Genomic DNA, 21824 nt, shown 5'->3' on the forward strand with positions numbered 1-21824 from the left:
GGCCTGAAAGGTGAGGGACTCAGGTTCTGCTTTTCATTCTTACCTTCATATCTTCAACTGTCACCAAAGAACACAATGCCTATTCCCATATTTAGCCCTGTGGAGACACTGTAGGAAAGAAATAAATTGTCATCTACAGCACCAAGTCCTCAGGAGAAAGGCAGGAAATGAAAAAGAATTGTTTATTTAGCCTGGCTCTATAGTGAAACAGCTGTATAAGTCTGTGAAAAGAAAGGGCCCTGGCTTGGCTCAACCTTTGGCAAATAGATGGGTATTATATAGGCAGCGTGTCGAGCCAGGAGAGGAAGCAATGGAAGAGATTTCTTATAATTCTTTCCATATTGTTAATTGCTGCTTTCCCTCCCAGGGCCTTCTGGACTTCCCACCAGAAATCCAGGGCAGGAACTGCAAGGCCCTGTGGGAAGACAGCAGCTTGAGTCCTGCCTGCCCACTCAGCACCTTCCATTGGGACCCTCAGCGGGCTCACCCAAGGCAGTTACGAAGATTATCTCAAATGCCACTTGCCCACAGTACATTCAGCTATCTTCTCACCCTTTCCTGCCACTGGCCCAGAGTCATTTAACTCTACTGTTGCAAGGCTAACCTTCTGAGTTTCATGGCATTTATATTGTAAAAAGGGACTAATCGATGTTCTGCCCCAAACAATAAATCTCCGATGGTCAGATTTCAGCCATGAAGGGAATATGATGAAGATATTTTATATGAAAACCTCAGTTAGTTACCATGATATTACGATGTTTCCTATAGGCAATTTTCCACATCTCTGCTTTGTTAGCTGACAGAGAAGCAAAATAACAACAAATAACCTCTTGTATATCTTAGACCCTCAAGGTTGCTCTACTCAAAAGAATTAAGTATGCTGAAATCTCCTTCCCTTGGTTAATGGTATCCTAAGGAAAGTAAAGCAAAGAAAACCTCTTCCCATTTCACAACTTAGTGTAAAATCCACTCAGATTTTACAAGATGATGGCAGAGTAATAACTGAGAAAATGACGTGACAGTAGGTAATTGTCAATGGCTAAGGACTCCTCAAAAGCTGCTCAATGGCCATAGGATTAAAGTAAAGCAGAACCATTCCTAGAAACCCAAGGACTAGTTAACACAGAGAAAGCTAAGGTACTAAGAATATTTTACTACAAATCTATTAAATTCTCTTTAGGACCTTCAAGAAGCAAAGTGGTATGGAAGAACAAGCACATAAGCTTTTATTTCAAATAGAAAAGGGTTCAAATCCTAGATCCATAATTTATTAGCACTTTGAAGAAATTACTTAATCTCTTTAAGTTTCAATTTTTCCTCTGCAAGGTCACTTACTTCATTAGGTCATTATAATATCACATGTATAAAAAACATTTGAGAAAGTGCTTGGAAAACAGTACACTAATACCATTAGTCTTCTAAATTTTGTTTCTACACATTCCACAAACAAAAAGGGTTCTACAAACAATAATCCTTTAAAGGATGTACTCAGATTGATTTAAATACCCTCATAATGATTTAAAATCCCGTTATACAAAATGTACTTTCACTTAGGCTTTCATTAATTTTGATAATGGTCCTGTCTACTGAAACTGCCCATACTCTTAGATTTACCAAGGTTTGATTCCATCTTACAATGCACATCCTGTTTTTCTTTTAAATTATGCTTTTGTCCTCCAAAGGCAAATGAAAATATTTTGTCTAAAATCAAGGCTTCCTATAGTTTACAAAATGTCTTTAAAATGATATTTCTCCTTATCAGAATATGCACCATCTCATTATCTCCCATTTTAGAGTATAAGGAGCATATTTTTTTCTATTTCCTTTATAATTCTTAGCCCACTGCTGGCCACAAATCCGTAGCTTATTAAATATGTGCAGATTAACTGATATATAAATTCTCCTCTGCCCCTAACCCAGTAAAGCAATCAGCCTTTTATGTAATGGTCTTGGATGATGACTAAGAGAAGAGCCCATAATTTAAACACTTCAATATGGCTGAACTATGAAATCTCAATTGCTAAGACAAAATTCCTTTACATAATGATACTATAACCCCAAGCCTTAATTAGTGCTGGAAAAATAAGATTATAATAGCAAATGTGGCAATCTGGTTGCCTCAGTAAACAACCTTTCTGCACATAATAATTTTAGGCTCCTGGCAGCACTAAATTCAGACTCATGTTTTTGGCTCTTATCTTATTTTTATAATAGCTATGCATTCAGAAAACATGCATTTATAAAAACTTGTAGTTATCATTTAGGTTTGCAGATGATACTATATGTGATTTGGCTCTAAAAAGAGATAAATATTCTGGTCTGAAAAGATAATCCACTAAAGAAGAAATCCATTCAAATGCTAAAGTTATTCCATACAAATTTCTTACATTAGCACATTACCTAGGAAAATTCTATGTCAATATGAAAGTATGCTCTAAAGGTAGCAGATAAAATTCTACTGCTATAAAGTAAAGCTTGAATATGTTGGACTTAAATTAGTATATCCTAACAGCCTTTCTTGTCTTGTGATATTTTTTCTAATATTTTTCATCATTTCTGATTTCTCCATACAATTATTATTCTGTTCTGATCACTTCAAGTTTTCTTAATATCTTCATTTCACCTTGTTTACATCTGGCTGTCTTAATGTATTTTGTTTTACTCTCAGAATTGAATTGCCATCTCATAAAGCTAAGTCTATAGAGAATTCTATAGAATTCTCTAGAACAAGAATTCTATAGAACAAGAAAAGAACACAGGTCCCATAAATAGCAAAAACAAAATATTTATTTTCCCTGGAATATAATAATTCTGTAGAACCCATATGATACTGAAATTTTATTTCCTTTCTAGTCTTTTTTCCAAAAAGAGTAAAATGTGATATAAATATTGAGCATCAGACAGCTATATTTGTTGAGACATCTTATACATACTATTTCCTAAAGTTAATGAAGTTAAAACTACACTTAAAAATATAATAATTGTTAAAGTAAAATTAAGTTTGGGTAGGCCCGTTGTTTAATATATTATACCATGATTAGGAACCTCTGCTAAACTGATATTCTAAGGAGTATATTAGGTAAATATTCTAACTTATATACTCTTTTTTTTCAACTCTGTATTTTAAGTAGATAATACTAAATGCTCATAATCTTTTGAATTGTCTTCCAAAAATAATATTATCATTGGACTATAACTAAGTAATTAAATTTGATTTGTATCTACATTAGTTAATTAGCCTTAACATTTTTCCAAAACAGTTAAGCTAATGTTAGACTTGAAATACCAAACAATATTTTGTAATACTTATTACCATTAAACTAGAATCATTAAAGAACAATCATTAACAGCACTTCAAATTTGTGGATATTACCTACCAAACCACAAATCAAATTAGCATATTCTTCATTTATTTTTTATTAGCTGTTAACATTAGACAGAATTCCCTGTTGTAAGTCAAAATTAGTTGGCATTGGTTTATTATGTGTCATTGACTGAGTTTATAGAAAAGCATGTGCTAGCTGTTAATTACATCTATTTAATGGGATTTTGCTTTGTAATTTTAAAATGTTTTGCTGAGAATATATTTTATTAGAAATTACAAGCATCACTTACACTTATCAAGTTGAAATAATTCAACTTATTTATGAGAAAATATGAATAAATATGTATAGACATTTTTATATTATAAATTTAAATGATGACTTCTACACTAAAAACAAGATCAAAGATTAGGAATCTATCTTGTTTTTGGAATCGAACAATCAAGTAAAGCTGTACTGCCTCTTATTCTCCATCCTTGATCAGATTGGAACTTATTTCTACCTTGGTTAGGGGTTTCTTAAAATTAGCCTTTATATTTAGGCTTTTCCAGGAATCTCTTTATGGTGCTCTGGAAAGAATCATAAAGTCTGGCTTTGTGCACAACTTTAAACCAACAAAATTTTTCTTCAAAGTACTTAATAAAGCTTAGTGGTGCCATCAGCCTTGTTTAAGTACTGTAGGTTTTGAAGGAGGACATCTTTCAAGATTAACTATGTAATTTGATGAGATATAAATTCATTCTGCAAGATAAGTTGGGTTTAGTCTCCATAGCCTGGCTCCATTGCACGATGACAAACTCTTTCACTTGGATCTGACTGTATGGAAATAAGAAGACTGACAAAGGAAAAATGATCCATTAAAAAATAATGTTTTCTAAGCTGCTAACAGAGCCCCACAACTCCATTTGACCCAGCAATCACATTACTGGGTATATACCCAAAGGAATATAAATATAAATCATTATTATTATAAAGACACATGCACTTATATGTTCATTGCAGCACTATTCCCAATAGCAAAGACATGGAATCAAAATATCTTTGATAATACGTTTTTCTAGAAAGCTTGTGTTTGAATCCTGGTGCTTAATTTAAGGTTAAGTCCCAGCCAAACAAATTTGTACAATCAATAGGCCTATTTAGCATCTACAAAGCTTATCAGTAAAAAAACTCTATGAAGTCAAGATGAAATCTCTTCAAAATTAAAAATATATATAAAAAAGTAGGTCTGTAATTTCATTCCACTTATAAATTAAATGCTTTGACATTTCTAAAATTTCACATTTCAGTTGAGCAAATGAAGTATAGTAACAATTTTATAGAGCAAGAAACTTGCGATTGATCTTGAATACTCCTAAGAACAAATATACAGAGATGGCATGAATTATTAGCCAATTTTCACCAACTCCACCAATGTTTACCAATTTTCACAAGAAATCTAAATTTCTAAAAATGGAATTTGGCAATATTCCTTCCTTAGCAAGAATAAAATCAATTTAATTGCATAAGATGAATGTTTTTTAAATGGAGCTTGGCAGAATAAGTTATTCTATCAAATCAATGTCAATCCTCTTTAAAAATCCTTTTCCTTATTCTTCTGCATTGTACCACCCAAAAGAAGGTTATTTATGGTTTGGTAAAAGTCCCGAACAGCAGAATAAATAGGGAAAAGCTGCTTTTCAAATAAACCAGCATAGAGTCCTTATTCTTAAGAAAAGGTAAGATTAAATTTTCAAAAGAAAATATGCTTAGTCAAACAAACAAAACAAAACACAGATTTAAGGTGTTTTAAGGGCTACCCTTATGAGTTCATTTAACAACATGAAATATACCTTTAACAATATGCAATACACTTTTACATGGATTACAAGTGCTATATACTACAGAAGCGTTCAATAACTGAAATGATGAGAAAACATAATTGTTAGGGAAAATATAATCAATAGGGAAAGAATTCCTAGCAAAGGAATAAAGTTCATTTGTGTTAACCTGAGCATATGTGAACTTTCCAATGCAAGACCATTGAAAAAATTCTTTATTGGATATAAAGGATATTAATTTCTACTAGATCACTATCTTTCAGTAAAATAAGTATCCAAACAAAACACATCTCAATAAGTGGAACACTAACAACATAATTAACACAAAATAGATATTAATCAAAACACTATGCTCCCTACACACATCAGAAGATGGATATTAGAATCCCTATTTTGCTTGATTTCATTGTGATATGGTACTTGACATTACTTATCACTATAGTGTAACAACGAAGAGATTTAAGGACACTGGAAGGCTCTTTCAGGAAAATCTGTTCTCTCTGCCCATCCCCTCCCTTTTTGGTTTGTTTTCTCACTTTCAGTAGGAGAAATTTCATATTTAAAGAGCATACATTCACCATTTGGCATATCATATGCCATTATCATAAGAGTTAACTATTTTAGAAGTATATTTATATATTTATTTTTCTTCCCTGAAATTTCTAAATGTCCAGTGCTTCAACCAACATAATCATTCATTTCAATGTCTTTTGTTGTACTGCAGATATTATAGGCAGCCTCCCTGCCAGTCTCCCTCTCTCCCTCCCTCCCAGAAATTGTTCATAGAGTCAAATTTTCTGGTTTGCTTTTGGTGAGTTGAGTGCAACACACCTTCCTAGGCAAAGGGGGAACAGCCCTCTAAATACCAACTCTCAGTGGAAGAATCACTTAACAACTGGGTACTTCATATTACTACACGAGCACAGTGCCACTGTAAAGTACCAAGAGGAAGAATAAATTATTCCTTCTTTTCTCTGACCTGCTCCCTGACAACTAGACACATGGACAGAACCTTATTTCTCTATCACTGTATCAGCGGGGTAGAGGGTTTGTTTAATAAGGATGTAAAATAAAACCAGACTGGAACTACAAAAGGGCTGGATGAACTTTCCCATATTGGTTGGCATAACACTGAAGAAGCAAGATTGGTTATGAAGTCATAATTTAGCATTGGCATTTAAGCAGAAATGTTAACTTATATTGTCACAAAACACAATGTCACATAAAAGCCACAAAAATATTCTCAGTCAGCCCTGGTAGCCAGGAAATTCTTTTCAGTGGTGTTACCTTTTCGGGTTTTCCCAATCTGTACTCAGAAATGAAGTTAGAGACCTATTGTGATGTTTTAAATATTCCTTTTCTGAGCATATACCATGTAATTCAAAATAGAAGACAAATTTTTCAGCCTAAGTTATCTGATAAATCGTGTCCTATTACTCATTTTATCATGGTCACAATGTACTTAAAATGTGTGAAAGTATAAAAGTAAAAATAAACTTCTGATGTAAATAAATTTAAGATCTCTATGTGTAGAGCATATTGGCAATTGGTACCCAAGCAAAGACTGATATTTTGAAAGAGATCTTGCATAAAAGCTATTCCATTCCTTGTATGCTATTTAAAAAATGATGCACAGACTCACATTCATAAACACACTGAAACACACACACACACATATAATATAGAACTTACACAATTTCATCATTCTGGAATTCAAGCTCTCCACAAGTGTCCTCAAAATCCTCCCCTCCACCTCTGGCAGTTCCTTCGATGGTTTTATATGGAACGATAACATTTCCTCGAGCTCCAGATGTTCTCAGTACTTTCACCTCCATGATGCCAATGCTCTCACTCACATGAGTCACAGGTTCCTCAAAAGTAAAAATGCCTGCGTGGTCATCATCAAAAATAGTTACAGTGGCAGTGGAGGGAGATCCGAGGCAAGCAAGTGTAGAAACATGATTGGCTTCGAGTATGCCATCTTCTGAAGCTTCAGAAGATACTTTGACATTGCTGAGATGCACAAGGAAATTTTCATCCTCCTCAAATATATCATCATCTATGATACCCACTCTGATTTCCTTCTGGGTCTCACCAGGCTTAAACACCACAGTTCCTTCAGTAAATTCATAATCAGACCCAGCATTTGCGGTGCCATCCTCTGTTCTGAAGTCAACAAACACAGTGTTGGTCAAATCACCACCTCTGCGGATAATGGTAAGGGCCACAGTACCACAGTTCTCCAGACACTGATATGTCCCTTGTTCAAAGAAGATCTTACTAACGGGGTCATTTTCAGTCACTTCAGTGTTGACCTCGTGCATGCTGACAGCCTTCCTTGCTTGGTCAGCTGCATGCCTCTTTAAAATATTGCCAGCTCCAGTCATCAGGCGAGTAGCTTGAATGCGGTAAAATGCTCTACTTTTTTGCTGCTGACTTAGGACTTGGTAGTTAGCTAATTCTATTAATTGCTCTATTTCTTTCTCTGGATGCTTCTGCTTAAGTTCCTTCAGAATCCTAGCCATTTCTCGCCTAGCTTCTTCATCATCTTGGTCCCTCTCATCCACCTCCAGAACCAGAGCACCATCTAAGAAATTTTCAACATGAGAATTGACCACTTTCCCATCCATTTCAATTTCAGTCTTGGAAGATGGCCTGTCTCCTTCATGTTCAATAATCATCCCCCTCTGCTTGCCAGCTCGATACCTCTTGTAGACATACTTGTAAAACAGAAGTCTCCTATCTGCCACCCAAGCGAACACAACACAGATGGGAAAGAAGAAGAAAGTAAGCAAACCTTCCCAGACCTCCACAATGCCAGGAGAGATGACAGACAAAATAATGTAAAGCCAGGTGTAGGCAAAGATGCTCCAGGCTGCCGTCACAAAGAACACACGCAAATGCTTAATCTTCCTTGTCTCTCCGTCAGGGACCACGTAAACACAGAGTGCAATAATGATGAACATGTTGAATGCAGCACTTCCCACGATGGTGCTAGGACCGAGGTCTCCTGCAGTAAAGTTATGGCCGCACACTTCAATTACTGAAAGGAGAATCTCAGGAGCAGAAGATCCCAGGGCCATCAAGGTCAGGTTAGAAACTGTCTCATTCCAGATCCTCACAGTTGTCTTGGTGGTCTCTCCATTGGGTTTCTTTATGGTTATTTCTTTTTCTTGGGATGTGATGACTTCTATAGAGGACATGAACCGATCAGCTATGATAGAGACTCCAAGAAACATGTAGACCATGGCCACAAAATACACAGTAGCTCTAGCAATTTTGTCCCCAAAAGAAGGGTCTTGGGGTTCCCAAATGGGCAAAATTACCCCTTTCTTACAGTAATATGAGCCAGTGCATTCACCAGTTTCATTTCCTTCTCCTTCCATTTCTGTCTCGGCAATTACGTAGTCCACATGGGAAAATAAGAGAGCCACAATAACTAACAGATGAAATCCCATTGAAAAGGTGGGTGAAAGACTTAATCGCCGCATGTTGTACACGACACTTCCAACTGTCACAACCTACTGGTAAAAACAAGATGGGGGAGAGGGCGGAAAAAAAGTCATGTCATTAGAGCTGCATCCAAAGCATTACTAATTATTTTTATTACTCTTACCAAAATTTGTTTATATTTGACCATCACAAAATCTATGATGAATGATTGCATTCTAAGACTCCATCAGTGACTAAGCAATCCTTTGTAAAGTTTACAATTCAATCTTTCTGTGAATGTACTACATGGAGTACCCATTCACTGAGCAAGATACACAATTGACTCATTGGAAAGGAAAAGTTCAATTTATATAGCCTTGCCTTATTAAACACACGTTTATGCATGCTAATAGCCAAAAAACACAGGACTTTTGAAGCATCAGATAATTTCCTCCTTTTTACTAAAGCAGATTTTCTTCTAAATTTGTGTTAGTACATCTTCTTCCAAAAACAGTTTCAATGCCAAAAGCACCTTATTACAATTGATGTTTTGAAAATAAGACCCTGAAAAAATCCCACCAATACAAGGCCTGGTGATTATCTTAAACACTAGAGAGCATCTTACACTGTATTTCATGAAATCATGTCCTATTGCTCTACACTTACTTGGAAACAGAAAACTTCAAGCTTGCCTGAAATCAAAGCTCAATGGCATTTGTTCTTGAGGAGAAAAAAATTCTGCTGGAATGCAGTATTTCCACACATTAAGTACAGTTTTTAAAAGCATGTTTTGATCAGAGCACATTTCTTCCTAATTTTCAGCCAGCCCAGGTCTGCTAATACATTAGTAGCTGGGCATCTGGTTCTTCAAGCACAGCTCTTCACATCTGTGTACAGAGCCTGTTTTTCTGCAGGCTGGAAAGGGAGATAAACAGGCCAAGGCCTACTTGTGGGTAAGAGCCTGGCAGCCTGTGGAATCAGCGTCACCAACCTTAAAATGTTCCTTCTCGGTGTCGGTCATATTTTCCATGGTCATTCTAAAATACATATTAGTTCTGTCGAGGGTTCAAAGTGACCAAAAAATGCAGGACCAATAATTCCATTTAAATTAGCTCATGTGGCATGACAACAGTGACCACAAAATATACACATGATGAAGGGCTGTAGGCAAGGAGGGCCATGGCAACAGAGTCAGTGAGCGGCACACAAAGCTTGGTGGGCATAGTGGTGGACTCGGCCACAATGGCCTTAAGTTCACCTACCACCTCAAGCAAAACTCTACTCAGACCTTACGTCCCCTCTGCTTCCAGAACCTGGAAGGGAGGTGAGCGGAAACTGAAGTAGAGGAAGGTCTGCTCCAAGTCAGGTTAACTGTCTCCCAGGCCTTGCAGGAGGGACCAGCTATAACATCAGATAAAGCAGCAATAGGAAGAAGCCCTGAGTCAGAACATACCCTTAATGTCCTGGAAAAAGTTAAAAGAGGAGCTGGATTAGAGGCTTTCATAGCTTCAGGCTGGCTGAGAGCCACCCTACGTTTGCCTACACTCTCTGGCTCATGTTTGCTCCTAATGGCTTATTCTGCAAACTGCACCAGGGCCCAGGAGAACACCCCTGCCTAGGACATTCTGGCAGACCCTCAGAGATCCCCCCATAGCCTAAAGCCCTTTATAGCTCATCACTACAGAGAGATAAGTTTCTTTGACATTTTTCCCATAAGAATTTGAAACTAAGTAAAAGGCTGAAAAATAGAGGCAGCACATTCTCAAAATATGCAAAAGTTCATGGTCAGTATGTCTGCTTGTTCAGTCTTTGAAAGGTTTGGAGATTTCTGTTTTAAACAAGGTGAAATTCAACCATCCCGCAAGAATGGTGGAAAATCTAGTTCCAACACCCTTGTGTATCCATTTCATCCACAAATATTTATGCATACTTAATATGTATTCTAGAAAGACTTGCTAGGCTCTCTTCCCTAGATCCTGAGAATTCACCAGTGATAAAACAAAGTCAATGTTCTCACAGAGCTTATATTCTAATGGTGGAGGAAACAAACAAATATAAGTATCAGAAGGTTAAAAAGTCCTATGGTACATGTATGTGCAGAGCAATCTAAAGAGGACAAGGAGTGTGTGTGTGTGTGTGTGTGTGTGTGTGTGTGTGTGTGAGAGAGAGAGAGAGAGAGAGAGAGAGAGAGAGAGAGAGAGAGAGAGAGAGAGTGTGTGTATACACATGGCATGCATGATTTCATACTAGATGGTTAAGGAAGGCCTCTCTGATAAGGTAACACTTGAGCAAAGTCCTAAAGGACACGAAAGATCATGTCTTGTGGATATCTGTAGGAACAGAATTCCTAGCAAGTGCAAATGTCCTAATGGGAACCATGCTTGGCACAGTCTAGAAACACAGAAAACCAATGTAGCAAGAGGGCAATGCACCAAGGGGGCAGGGCTCAGGAGTGGGAATGGATCATGGAACACTGAGTTGCCATAAGGCATGAGCTTTGATGGGTTAGAAGATGAGAATCACTGGGAGGTTCTAATCAGAGGGTGATATGATCTGATTTTTCTTTTAGAAGGATCTCTCTGCTGGTTCAGTGCAGAATAGACTGAAGGGACAAGGGTGGACACAAGGAGACCAGCTTTTGCCTACTCTATAAAATCTAATTTATAAGTGATCCCAATACTTGGCAGGTATACAAAATGATATAGAATATATCTAACATTTAAAATGGTGAAAGAAACCTCTGTAGTGATCCTTTTGGAAGATATGCAATTTAAAATGTCTTGGGGACCTGAAAGAATCAGAAAAGTGAAATATTTGTAATAAATAGTAGTACTGAACATAAACACTGAAGAGAGATTCAAACTTGTGTCTGCCTCCAAGACTGATACAATTAACCACTCCCTTCAATTGACTGCCAAATCACATCATTCCATTCTTCACATTTCAGCCAAAATGAAATTCCTAAAGTGCAGATCTGACACTCTTCACTTCCCTTAAAACTCTTCACTGGTTTTTTGCTTCCCTGAGGACAAACCTCAAAACCCTTAACAGGCTTTCTAAGACCTTTTATAATCTGGCATCTGAGCTCCAGAATATGGAAATTATTCCCATTCCCTGAACAACATAACAATTTCTTATATCCAAGTCTTTGCAGATTATTCTGTATCCAAACGATTTTGCTTTTTCCTTCTTAGAAGCAAGTTTCAAAAGAGCTGAACACCAAATTATAACCAATTTCCTGAGAGAATACTAGATTCCATTCTTAAACAGTCATGGACACCATGCTAAATTCTCTCTATACATATCAATTATATTTAATATTTACATTAGCCAGCATTGCTATGTTACAAAATTCCTAGTGTTGCTATTTCCATTACAGTCCATGAGAACAGCACCCCTAGAGTTGTGCAATGCACAGTACCCTAACAACAATCCTAAATAGAGGGTATTATTAGCCCATTTGGAGGTGGATAACTGAGGCTTAGATAGGTTAAGTACTTGCTGAATGTCATACGGACAGTAAAACCCTCAACTAAGACTCAACCCCTGGTCTTTTTCCAAGACTGATATAATTAACTGCTCCATTACATCATCCCTGATAGTGTGTGAAGTAATCTTTGAGAACTATTGGGGTTGGCTTGGACTAGCCCATTGGAAAGTCTCTTGGCTTCCATGCAGAATCAGGAGGGCCTAGTTAGCAAAAGTCTTGTGGAAGGTTTCCAATAGCCTGGCTTTTATCTTATGGATTAGACTCAGACAAGCATCAATAACAGTGATGTAACATGAGGGCTAGCACGCTCCTAGAGACAGCTGCCCTTCAATCTGGTCTTTTAGCAATTGCCTGGCAACCTCTTCCTGCATGCACTCTCAGGGCAATCTCCTAGGCCAGCCAAGAAAAAGCCCTGCCCTTTATCCCTTCCCTAGTCCACATCCCACAATATGTTCTTAGCCAAAAGGTCACCAGATTTCTAAAGGTAGATAGATCTGCAAAAATCCATCATCATTTTCAGAGAAAAAGAAAGGGGGCTTCTGGTGTTAACTAAAAACATTACAATTACATTCAAAAGAGGGGAGCATTATAATTTGTGAACAGTGGATACAACACACTGATGTAGCTTATTGGCAATGAAGCAACTGGAAAGAACTCTCTGGAGTTGAATTTCTTTTTGTATTAAATTAATACCAAATCCAAATGCCCATGAAGATGTGGAATAGGTGTTATCTAAATGCAAGTTCCTTCTTCGTCCTTTTGTTTCCTTTCTTTCAGGGTCTTTCCTCTATCATCAGATTCAAAGTAGTTCTATGTAATTCTCCCCATTTTCCCTCAAATATACATTTCCATACAAATTAAGCAGAAAGATAAGAATAGAGACTGTGGATATGTTGATTTGCTGCCTGGCTTTCTTATATTCTGCCTTAATTTACCAATACAAAGTATAGGCTGGTTCTTATGGTGGATTCAGATCAACTTGTACAACTATGAGCAGCACTAACTTAGGAATATCCATTACATCATCCAAATGAGACTTCAGCACAGTATCAAGAATACCCAATTTATCTTCTGATCACTGTTTATTTTAAAACAACACACAACCCATCACCTACAGATTGCAGACCCAAATGGCACTGACAAAGGATGGTAAAAAGATATCCAGCTGTGAGTAGTCCAGCCAGTTGTGTTGGAGGAAGAGGTCACAGCTACAAGGAATAGAAACCAACATCTGCAAGAGATAGATCATTATCAAACTGCTTTCGTAAAGGATGAGGGAAAGCTTTTGGAGCAAAGAGGCCTGAAGAGTGGTTGGCAGCAGTGACCACTCCCTGCTGGAAGCTATAGCCAGTTTTGGCTACCAAGGAGGACTTGACTCAGAGCAAAGGCACATGCTGGCATTCCTACCAGTCCAATATATTGGACAGTCAGCATAATGGCATCCTCTTGATTGGCAGCTGGGGTTATTCCAAGGAACTCCTTGATGGCCTTCATCAGAACTTGGAATTCCCTTCTATGTAATTCTTGCTGACTTAAAGCCTCAAAGGTAAGCAATTAATCTGTTTCTAAGGCAACATTAAAGCAACCATAAATCCTTATCCACTACCAAGGCAAGCACTTCCAAATGCTTCTAGACAAAGAGATGATGCCAGAGGATGAAGGCTTTTCTCATCTGACCATCCCATCTAAAGTGAAAATTACTGCCCTGGCTCCAGCCTCAGGCTATCAGACCATGGCCAGACTTCAGGAAAAAAAAAAAAAAAAACAAAAACAAAAAACAAAACCTCATTTACACAGAGACTCTCTGCTAATACCTATTTTTCCCCTCCAAAGAGAGAGTTTCCTGTCTGCTCTTTAATACATTGGGACAAGTCCTAAAGGGGATGGTCTATGAGCGGTCACATCATAGGCTCCAGCGTTTCTCTTAAACTCACAAAACAGAAGTCAGATCCCTGCCTTATGTCTGAAAATACCTGCTGAAATTGTTCAGGAAAGGAAGAAACTAGGGTGAGGGTAGGCAACGTGGTCACAAAAGGAAAGACAGGCATAGGATACAAAATAATGAAGTTGTTGAAAACTCATGAGAGGCACTGTTGGCCCTTTCCTCTACTTTATTTTTCTAGATATCACTTATTACTTTTTGTTTGTTTGTTTTTGAGACAGAGTCTTGCTCTTGTCACCCAGGCTGGAGTGCAGTGGTGTGAACTCGGCTCACTGCAACCTCTGCCTTCCAGACTCAAGCAATTCTTCTGCCTCAGCCTCCCAAGTAGCTGGGATTACAGGTGCCTGCCAAGCACACTTGGCTATTTTTTTTTTTTTTTTTTTTTTTTTTTTGTATTTTTAGTAGAAACAGGGTTTCACCATGTTGGCCAGGCTGGTCTTGAACTCTTGACCTTAGGGAATCTGCCCGCCTCACCCTCCTTAAGTGCTGGGATTACAGGCATGAACCACCGTGCCTGGACAGCTCTTATTACTTTTTACATGTTTTATAGTTTATTCAATGGTTCTATTTATTGTCTTTCTCTCTTTAAAAGATGCAACTCTCTAAGGGCAGGGATTTTCGTTTCTTTTTTTCATTGATGCATTCCCAGTTCCTAGAGCACAGCCTGGCACATAGAAGATGCACAACATCTGCTTATTAAATGAGGAAAGTAATGCTCATAGGGTCATGTGCTGATTCACCAAATCTCCGGTGGTAAATCAGAATCTGGGAAATGGGCCTAAGCATTTGCAGTTAAAAATGTCTATGTGAAATGGTTGCACCCTAACATAAGCAGAGTTCAAAATCAGATTGTAAATCAATGTCAGTGTTAGAAAGAGAAGAAACACATGATTCAGACTCATGAGCAAAGACTCTTGGGCTGGAAAGACTGATCTCCAGCATAAAGAGAGGCCCTGACATTTTCCCCACAACCTGGGTGTGTGTCTTCCAACATCAGCCCTGGTTTGCTTATTTTATTTGCTCTGTTAAGAGGGCCCTAACACTTTGGACATACTCAAGGAAGTAAATCTTCTCATCCTTCCAATACAATTAAAAGACACATATTGAAGCACAACAAAAATCCCCTTCATTGTAGAGGCCCTACAGAATGGAAAGAACACCAAGCATTTATTAATCTGCATGCTAACATGGAAATATGGATAGAAAGAAGACAGCTGGAGAAGAGTCTTTTGATAGAAAATAAATAAAAGAGAATTCAGAAGGAAGATGCTCTGACAATCTTGGGCTCCATGTGAAGTTAGCGAGGTTTGTCCTCCAATTCATTATGCCAGAGCCACAGAGCAGGGTTTAACGGTCCTACTCAGGGCACTGATGGCAATAATGACTGAAATCATGGACTGAGCATCTACTTGTCCTAGGTACTGTGCTAATTACTTTGTATTCACTTTCCCTAACTTTTCTGACGATACTACAAGGACATATTATCATTCCCATTTTACAAATGAGAAAAATAAATGGTTCATGAAAGTAAGCTGGCTAGAGTCATTTAGACTTAAGTGACAGAACTAGAATTTTAATTCAGGCATTTTGCATTAAAGTATAACGATTTCCAAAATGGCAGAAACTTTCTGTTTTCATGACAATAAGTTAACAATGTTTTCTGGGGACAAAGAGCTCAAGATTTAGGTACTTAACCTCCCATGCTGCCCCTTCTTTCCACCTGAATAAATGTGTGTAGGTTGCATTATTTCATCAAGGAGCCTCACATGTTTTCCACTCCTGTCTGATGCCTCCCCACTCCCCAAGTAAGTTTTGTAAGCACTTCTATTCATCACATAGCAAGCTAAAGATGATCCATGTGGAGGATCATCAGCTGAAGACAGAGGTCTGAAATCACTCCAAACTCATGTAGTAAACTCAAGGTTTTTCCATTTGGTCAGGAGAAAAGCAAATGGAGAAAGAATCCCTAGCAGTAAGCAAGCAAAACTAAAATAAAAGAGGGGAATGGATAATGAATGGGAGCCAGGGAGAAAGATACAGAATTTTGCTATAACAAGTAAGTTAACACTTTGCTCTGATAACAATAATTCAGTATTTTTTTTTTTTTAAAGAATTTCATTGCAGCTCAAAAATGTACTGTCTTGGGGGTCAATTTTTTTTAACATCTTAGATTTAAGCCGATAAGTAATCCAAAGAAATGCAAAAACAACACATTCATTTATGGTTTTTATCTGCCAAGTTTTTCTTAGCCACTCACATGTGCCAGACACTGTGTTTCAAAAATAAATAAAACATATATCCAAAGGAGCTTGTATTCTAGTGGGGCATTGCCAGAGTCAAGGAGTGAGTCCCTTCTGTGGAAAACAGGACCCTTCCATTACTAGAGATTCACTGAAGAGAAGAGACTTTCCTGGCATTTGAACAGTGACACTGATCACTCAAGTGGACTACCTAGTCCCCAGTTTAATGTACCTTGGATCTTGAGTTAATAAACCCAGCATTCTAGAAACCTCGGACTGCTCAGACTATGGTCCTACAACCTAGAGATTTCAATTATAATGAGATCCCAGAGGCAGGACCTTGGAGCATCTCCCTTGTACTCTGTAAATCTTTCAGAAGCCTCCTGATAGACAATGGTAATTCTTTTACATAATAGTTGTTCACCACTAACGCTGAAGAGAAAGAGCAGCCTTTCTTTGATGTTTGACCTTAAACACTGAAACAGAATGAGGTCATATACATGCTTTTACATCTAGGTCACCAAAAAATGTTTTCTACTTAAAAATATTTCCCCAATAGCCTGTTGACATTTAATCTTAAAAATCCATATATATAGTGAGCCCTTCCTATGTTTCTACTTCTGGAAGGAGTGAATCCTTCATTTATTCATCAAGCCTCTATGGAGTAGCTTCTATGTGCAAAGCACCATTAACAGACACTACAGGGACTGCAAATATGATTGACAAATGGTCCCTGTACTTAACTAAATTTATAGTCTCCAAGTGACAGTTACTCCAGTGACCATTAATACTAGGAAGAATGGGCAAAATTCCATAAAAGGAAGGGATGGGAAGGATGACAATGTCTAGAGAATGTGAGAGGACATTCTAAAAGGAAGAAATGATATGGACAAAGGCATAGAGCAATGATTCTCCAACTTCAGTTCACCTAAATATCACCTGGGAAACTAATTAAAATGCAGTTAACTGGGCCCTATTATCAGATACAGTTGAGGAACCTCCAAATTTGAAGTTTAACAACAATCCCAGGTGATTGTGATGTAGGTGGTCTTGGATCACCCTTTGCGAAGTATAAGGCAGAAAGAGCAGAACTGAGTAGAAGCATAGAAACGGCACACAGGGCATGGGGCTTGTTTAACAAACAGACTGGAAGTGCGAGCCTGAAAATCAGAAAATAGTGTTTGTTCTAATATCAGTAAGATGTTGATGTTAAGTAATATGTCAGCTGTGCTTTCCCTCTCACAGATTGGGTATCCAAGCAGGATAAAAATATGAAGCTCCTTAGCGAATATGTGTCCAGGAGGTGGGGGACTAGAGGGTAGAGGAGGATGGATCTTAATAGGAGATAAGAGGGGTCCCAAGAGAGGAGATTAAAGCACTGGAGGTAATATGAAAATATGAAGTTCCTACTTCATGATGATGTTGCTGCAGGTGTTTTGCCTTCTCTAAGAAACAAGCAAGGATTGCTAGGCCACTACATCAGCAGGTGACAAACATTCAGGATAAATGGACATCTATCTTCAGAGACCTATTCAGTTTCTATACCCAAGCCCTAAGTAGATGTAGAAAACATGCAGAAACATGAACCCCAAAACGAAGTATTGGTGGTAAGGAAAGCTGTGCTCTTTAAATTACAGGTTCTTTAGGGGGCAGCCCCTACTCTCTATCTTCATTTCAACTCAAGAATGAATCTCTGTGGTCACTCTTTCTTCTTTCTAGTCTGTCTCTTGGAACTGGGGATGTTTAATATAGAATCCAATTTCAAGTTGAATGATAGTCAGTCCAGCAAGACTTTTTTCTTTTTTAATCTTTTTTTTTTTTTTTTAACAAGGTAAATGCTGGTTGTGTGAGCAGAGGCTGGTGAATTTCATCAGCTTTTTCCCTGAGTCATTAGGATTCATCTTCAAGTAGATAGCATTTCAGAAGAGAAAATCCTATCAACTTGAGGCTTGTAAGTCTTACATTTTCCTGCATAGTTTCAAATTTCAGTCCTTGAAAGAATAAGCTGTTCTTGAAAACAGCGGAAGTAGGAAGTAAAAAGAAACATATTTTAAAAAGTCAAGTTGATGGGTGCTCACATAAGGGTGACTCTCCATCAGTATTGTATGCTACAATTTTCTAAAGTTCCTGACAATATCAGTGACAAGGTTCTAACACCAAGTGTATATTTACATATTACAATATTATATATTGTATATTACATATTACAATACACTTTAAAAATGAAAATCATCTTAGAAACTAGTCAAATCTTATTATTTAGAGGACTAACGGGAGTGTTGGTGACATGGGAAAACACAACATTCTTACGGAAATCTGGTAGAGAAATAGACAGTTTTTCTCTACTAGATAGGGCATCTAGTGAATATGTTCTTTAAACCAATTTTATATACCTGTGCTTGAAGAATTATTAAAATTGGCTTAAGTGGTATGGTTTTAATGTTAGTAACTATGCTGACACTGCTAAATTATTGTTTTTTGGTGATAGATGAGGATTATAATAGATGTGAATTTATCTATCACGAAGGTGGTCATGAAAGGAGTCATTGAAAAAGGTAGAGAAAAAAGTCACCGGAGGAAGAAATGCTATTTAATAATTTAATTAGCAAGTGAAGATAACTTCTATCTATGAAGCCTTTGCTAATGCAACAATTATTTTCATCAATATCAATGATTAATGAGAGAACATTCATTCATTAAAAAATATCAAATGTCTTTCATGTATCTAGCAAAGTGCGAGGCATTGGGGCTAGAATCATGAGATAGACAGACATAATCTCTCTCCTATTGGAACTTATCTAGCTGAGAAGACAGATGACAGCTGTTCATTTAAATTACTACCCAAAATCCATTATTATATCCATCACATAAACAAAACCAATGACAAAAACCACATGATTATCTCAATAGACTCAGAAAAGGCATCTGATAAAATTCAACATCCCTTCATGTTAAAAACTCTCAATAAACTAGGTATTGATGGGACATATCTCAAAATAATAAGAGCCATTTATGGCAAACCAATAGCCAATATCATACTGAATGGGCAAAAGCTGGAAGCATTCCCATTGAAAACTGGCACAAGACAAGGATGCCCTCTCTCACCACTGCTGTTCAACATTGTATTGGAAGTTATGGCCAGGGCAATCAGGCAAGAGAAAGAAAAAAAAAGGGTATTCAAATAGGAAGAGAGGAAGTCAGATTGTCTCTGTTTGCAGATGACATAATTCTACATTTAGAAAACCCCAGTGTCTCAGTCCAAAAACTCCTTAAGCTGATAAGGAACTTCAGCAAAGTCTCAGGAAACAAAATCAATGTGCAAATATCCCAAGCATTCGTATGCACCAACAATAGAAAACCAGAAAGCCAAATCATGAATGATTTTCCATTCACAATTGCTACAAAAAGAATAAAATACCTGGGAATATAGCTTACAAGGGACGTGAAGGACCTCTTCAAGAATTACAAACCACTGCTCAAGGAAATAAGGGAGGAAACAAATGGAAAAACCTTCCATGTCCATGGATAGGAAGAATCAATATTGTGAAAGCAATTTATAGATCCAATGCTATTCCCATCAAACTACCATTGACTTTCTTCACAGAATTAGGGAAAAAAACTACTTTACGTTTCATATAGAACAAAGAAAGAGCCTGTATAGCCAAAACAATCCTAAGCAAAAAGAACAAAGCTGGGGGCATCACGCTACTTGACTTCAAACTATACTACTACAAGACTACAGTAACCAAAACAGTACAGTACTGGTACCCAACCAGACATATAGACCAATAAAACAGAACAGAGACCTCATAAATAACACTACACACACATCTACAACCATCTGATCTTCTACAAACCTGACAAAAACCAGCAATGGGGAAAGGATTCCCTACTTAATAAATGATGCTGGGAAAACTGGCTAGCCATATGTAGAAAACTGAAACTGGACCCCTTACCTACACTTTATATAAAAATTAACTCAAGATGGACTAAAGACTTAAATGTAAAATTAAAAACCATAAAAACCCTAGAAGAAAACCTAGGCAATACAATTCAGGACATGGGTATGGGCAAAGACTTCATGACTACATCACCAAAAGCAATTGCAACAAAAGCCAAAATTGACAAATGGGATGTAATTAAACCAAAGAGCTTCTGCATAGCAAAAGAAACTAGCGTCAGAGTGAACAGGCAACCTACAGAATGGGAGAAACATTTTGCAATCTACACTCTGACAAAGGTCTAATATCTGGAATCTACAAGGAACTTAAATTTACCAAAAAAAAAAAAAAAGAAGCCATCAAAAAGTGGACAAAGGATATGAATAGACACTTCTCAAAAGAAGTCATTTATGCTGCCAACAAACATGAAAAAAAGCTCATCATCACTGATCATTAGAGAAATGCAAATTAAAACCACAATGAGATACCATCTCACACCAGTAAGAATGGCAATTTTTAAAAAGTCAGGAAACAATAGATGCTGGTGAGGCTGTGGAGAAACAGGAACGCTTTTATACTGTTGATCAGATTATTAATTAGTTCAACCATTGTGGCAGACAGTGTGGCGATTCCTCAAGGATCTAGAACCAGAAATATCATTTGACCCAGCAATCCCATTACTGGGTACACACCCAAAGGAACAGAAATCATTCTACTATAAAGACACTTGTATGCATATGTGTACTGCAGCAATATTTACAATAGCAAAGACTTGGAACCAACCCAAATGCCCATCAATGATAAACTGGATAAAGAGAATGTGGTATACATGGAATACTATGCAGCCATAAAAAAGAGTGAGATCATGTCCTTGGCAGGGACATGAATGAAGCTGGAAGCCATCATCCTCAGCAAACTAACACAGGAACAGAAAAGCAAATACCACACGTTCTCACTCATAAGTAGGAGTTGAACAATGAGAACACATGAACACAGGAAGGGGAACAACACACACTGGGGCGTTTTGAGGGGTGGGGGGGGAAGAGGAAGGAGAAAATTAGGACAAATACCTAATGCATGCAGAGCTTAAAATCTAGATGACAGGTTGATAGGTGCAGCATACCACCATGGCACATCTATACCTATGTAACAAACCCGCACATTCCACATGTATCCCAGAACTTAAAAAAAGAAATCCATAATTACTAACTCAAATAAATGCTATGGAAGTAAAAATGTGACTCTGTAAAACTAAGTAACAGAGGACTTTACCTATCAGAGTATTAGAGAAGCTTCAGCTGAAAAATAACATCCAAGCTGAGATTTAAAAGACACACTGCAGGAAACCAGCCAAAAGGTTGTTGAATTTTAAGGTCTTAGGTGGACACTTTTGTAATTACCCTTCATTGTAACAGGATTATTCACAGACCTACCTTCTTAGATATGCTGGGGTATGAGATCACGTTTGGAAGAGACAAAAAGTAGCTTCTATAATTTATCCAAGACTTTTTCTCTCTGAGGTCAGAGTCATGCAACTGCATTTAACTGCATTCTACCACACTTATAGGGTCAATGTGGTAGATGGAAGGTTCACTGGTCTAGGAACTAAAAGAAATGAGTGCTGGTCTCAGCTGCA

General features: G+C 37.5%; 1 protein-coding gene across 11 annotated transcripts in view; it reads right to left on the reverse strand.

Moving 5' to 3' along the window:
- The window catches only part of SLC8A1 (solute carrier family 8 member A1), a 390660-nt gene that overhangs the window by 304439 nt on the left and 64397 nt on the right, over positions 1-21824 (reverse strand). For 10 of the 11 annotated variants that reach the window (XM_010364156.2, XM_010364151.2, XM_030921332.1 and 7 more), the window contains one exon: positions 6836-8667. In XM_010364156.2, coding sequence (XP_010362458.1) covers positions 6836-8634 — 1799 coding nt within the window. In that variant the 5' untranslated portion in view covers positions 8635-8667. The remainder of the gene's footprint in view (positions 1-6835; positions 8668-21824) is intronic. The other variant, XM_010364153.2, reaches the window with a different exon arrangement.

This window comes from Rhinopithecus roxellana, chromosome 17 (assembly GCF_007565055.1).
Source record: "Rhinopithecus roxellana isolate Shanxi Qingling chromosome 17, ASM756505v1, whole genome shotgun sequence".
Classification (NCBI taxonomy): domain Eukaryota; kingdom Metazoa; phylum Chordata; class Mammalia; order Primates; family Cercopithecidae; genus Rhinopithecus; species Rhinopithecus roxellana.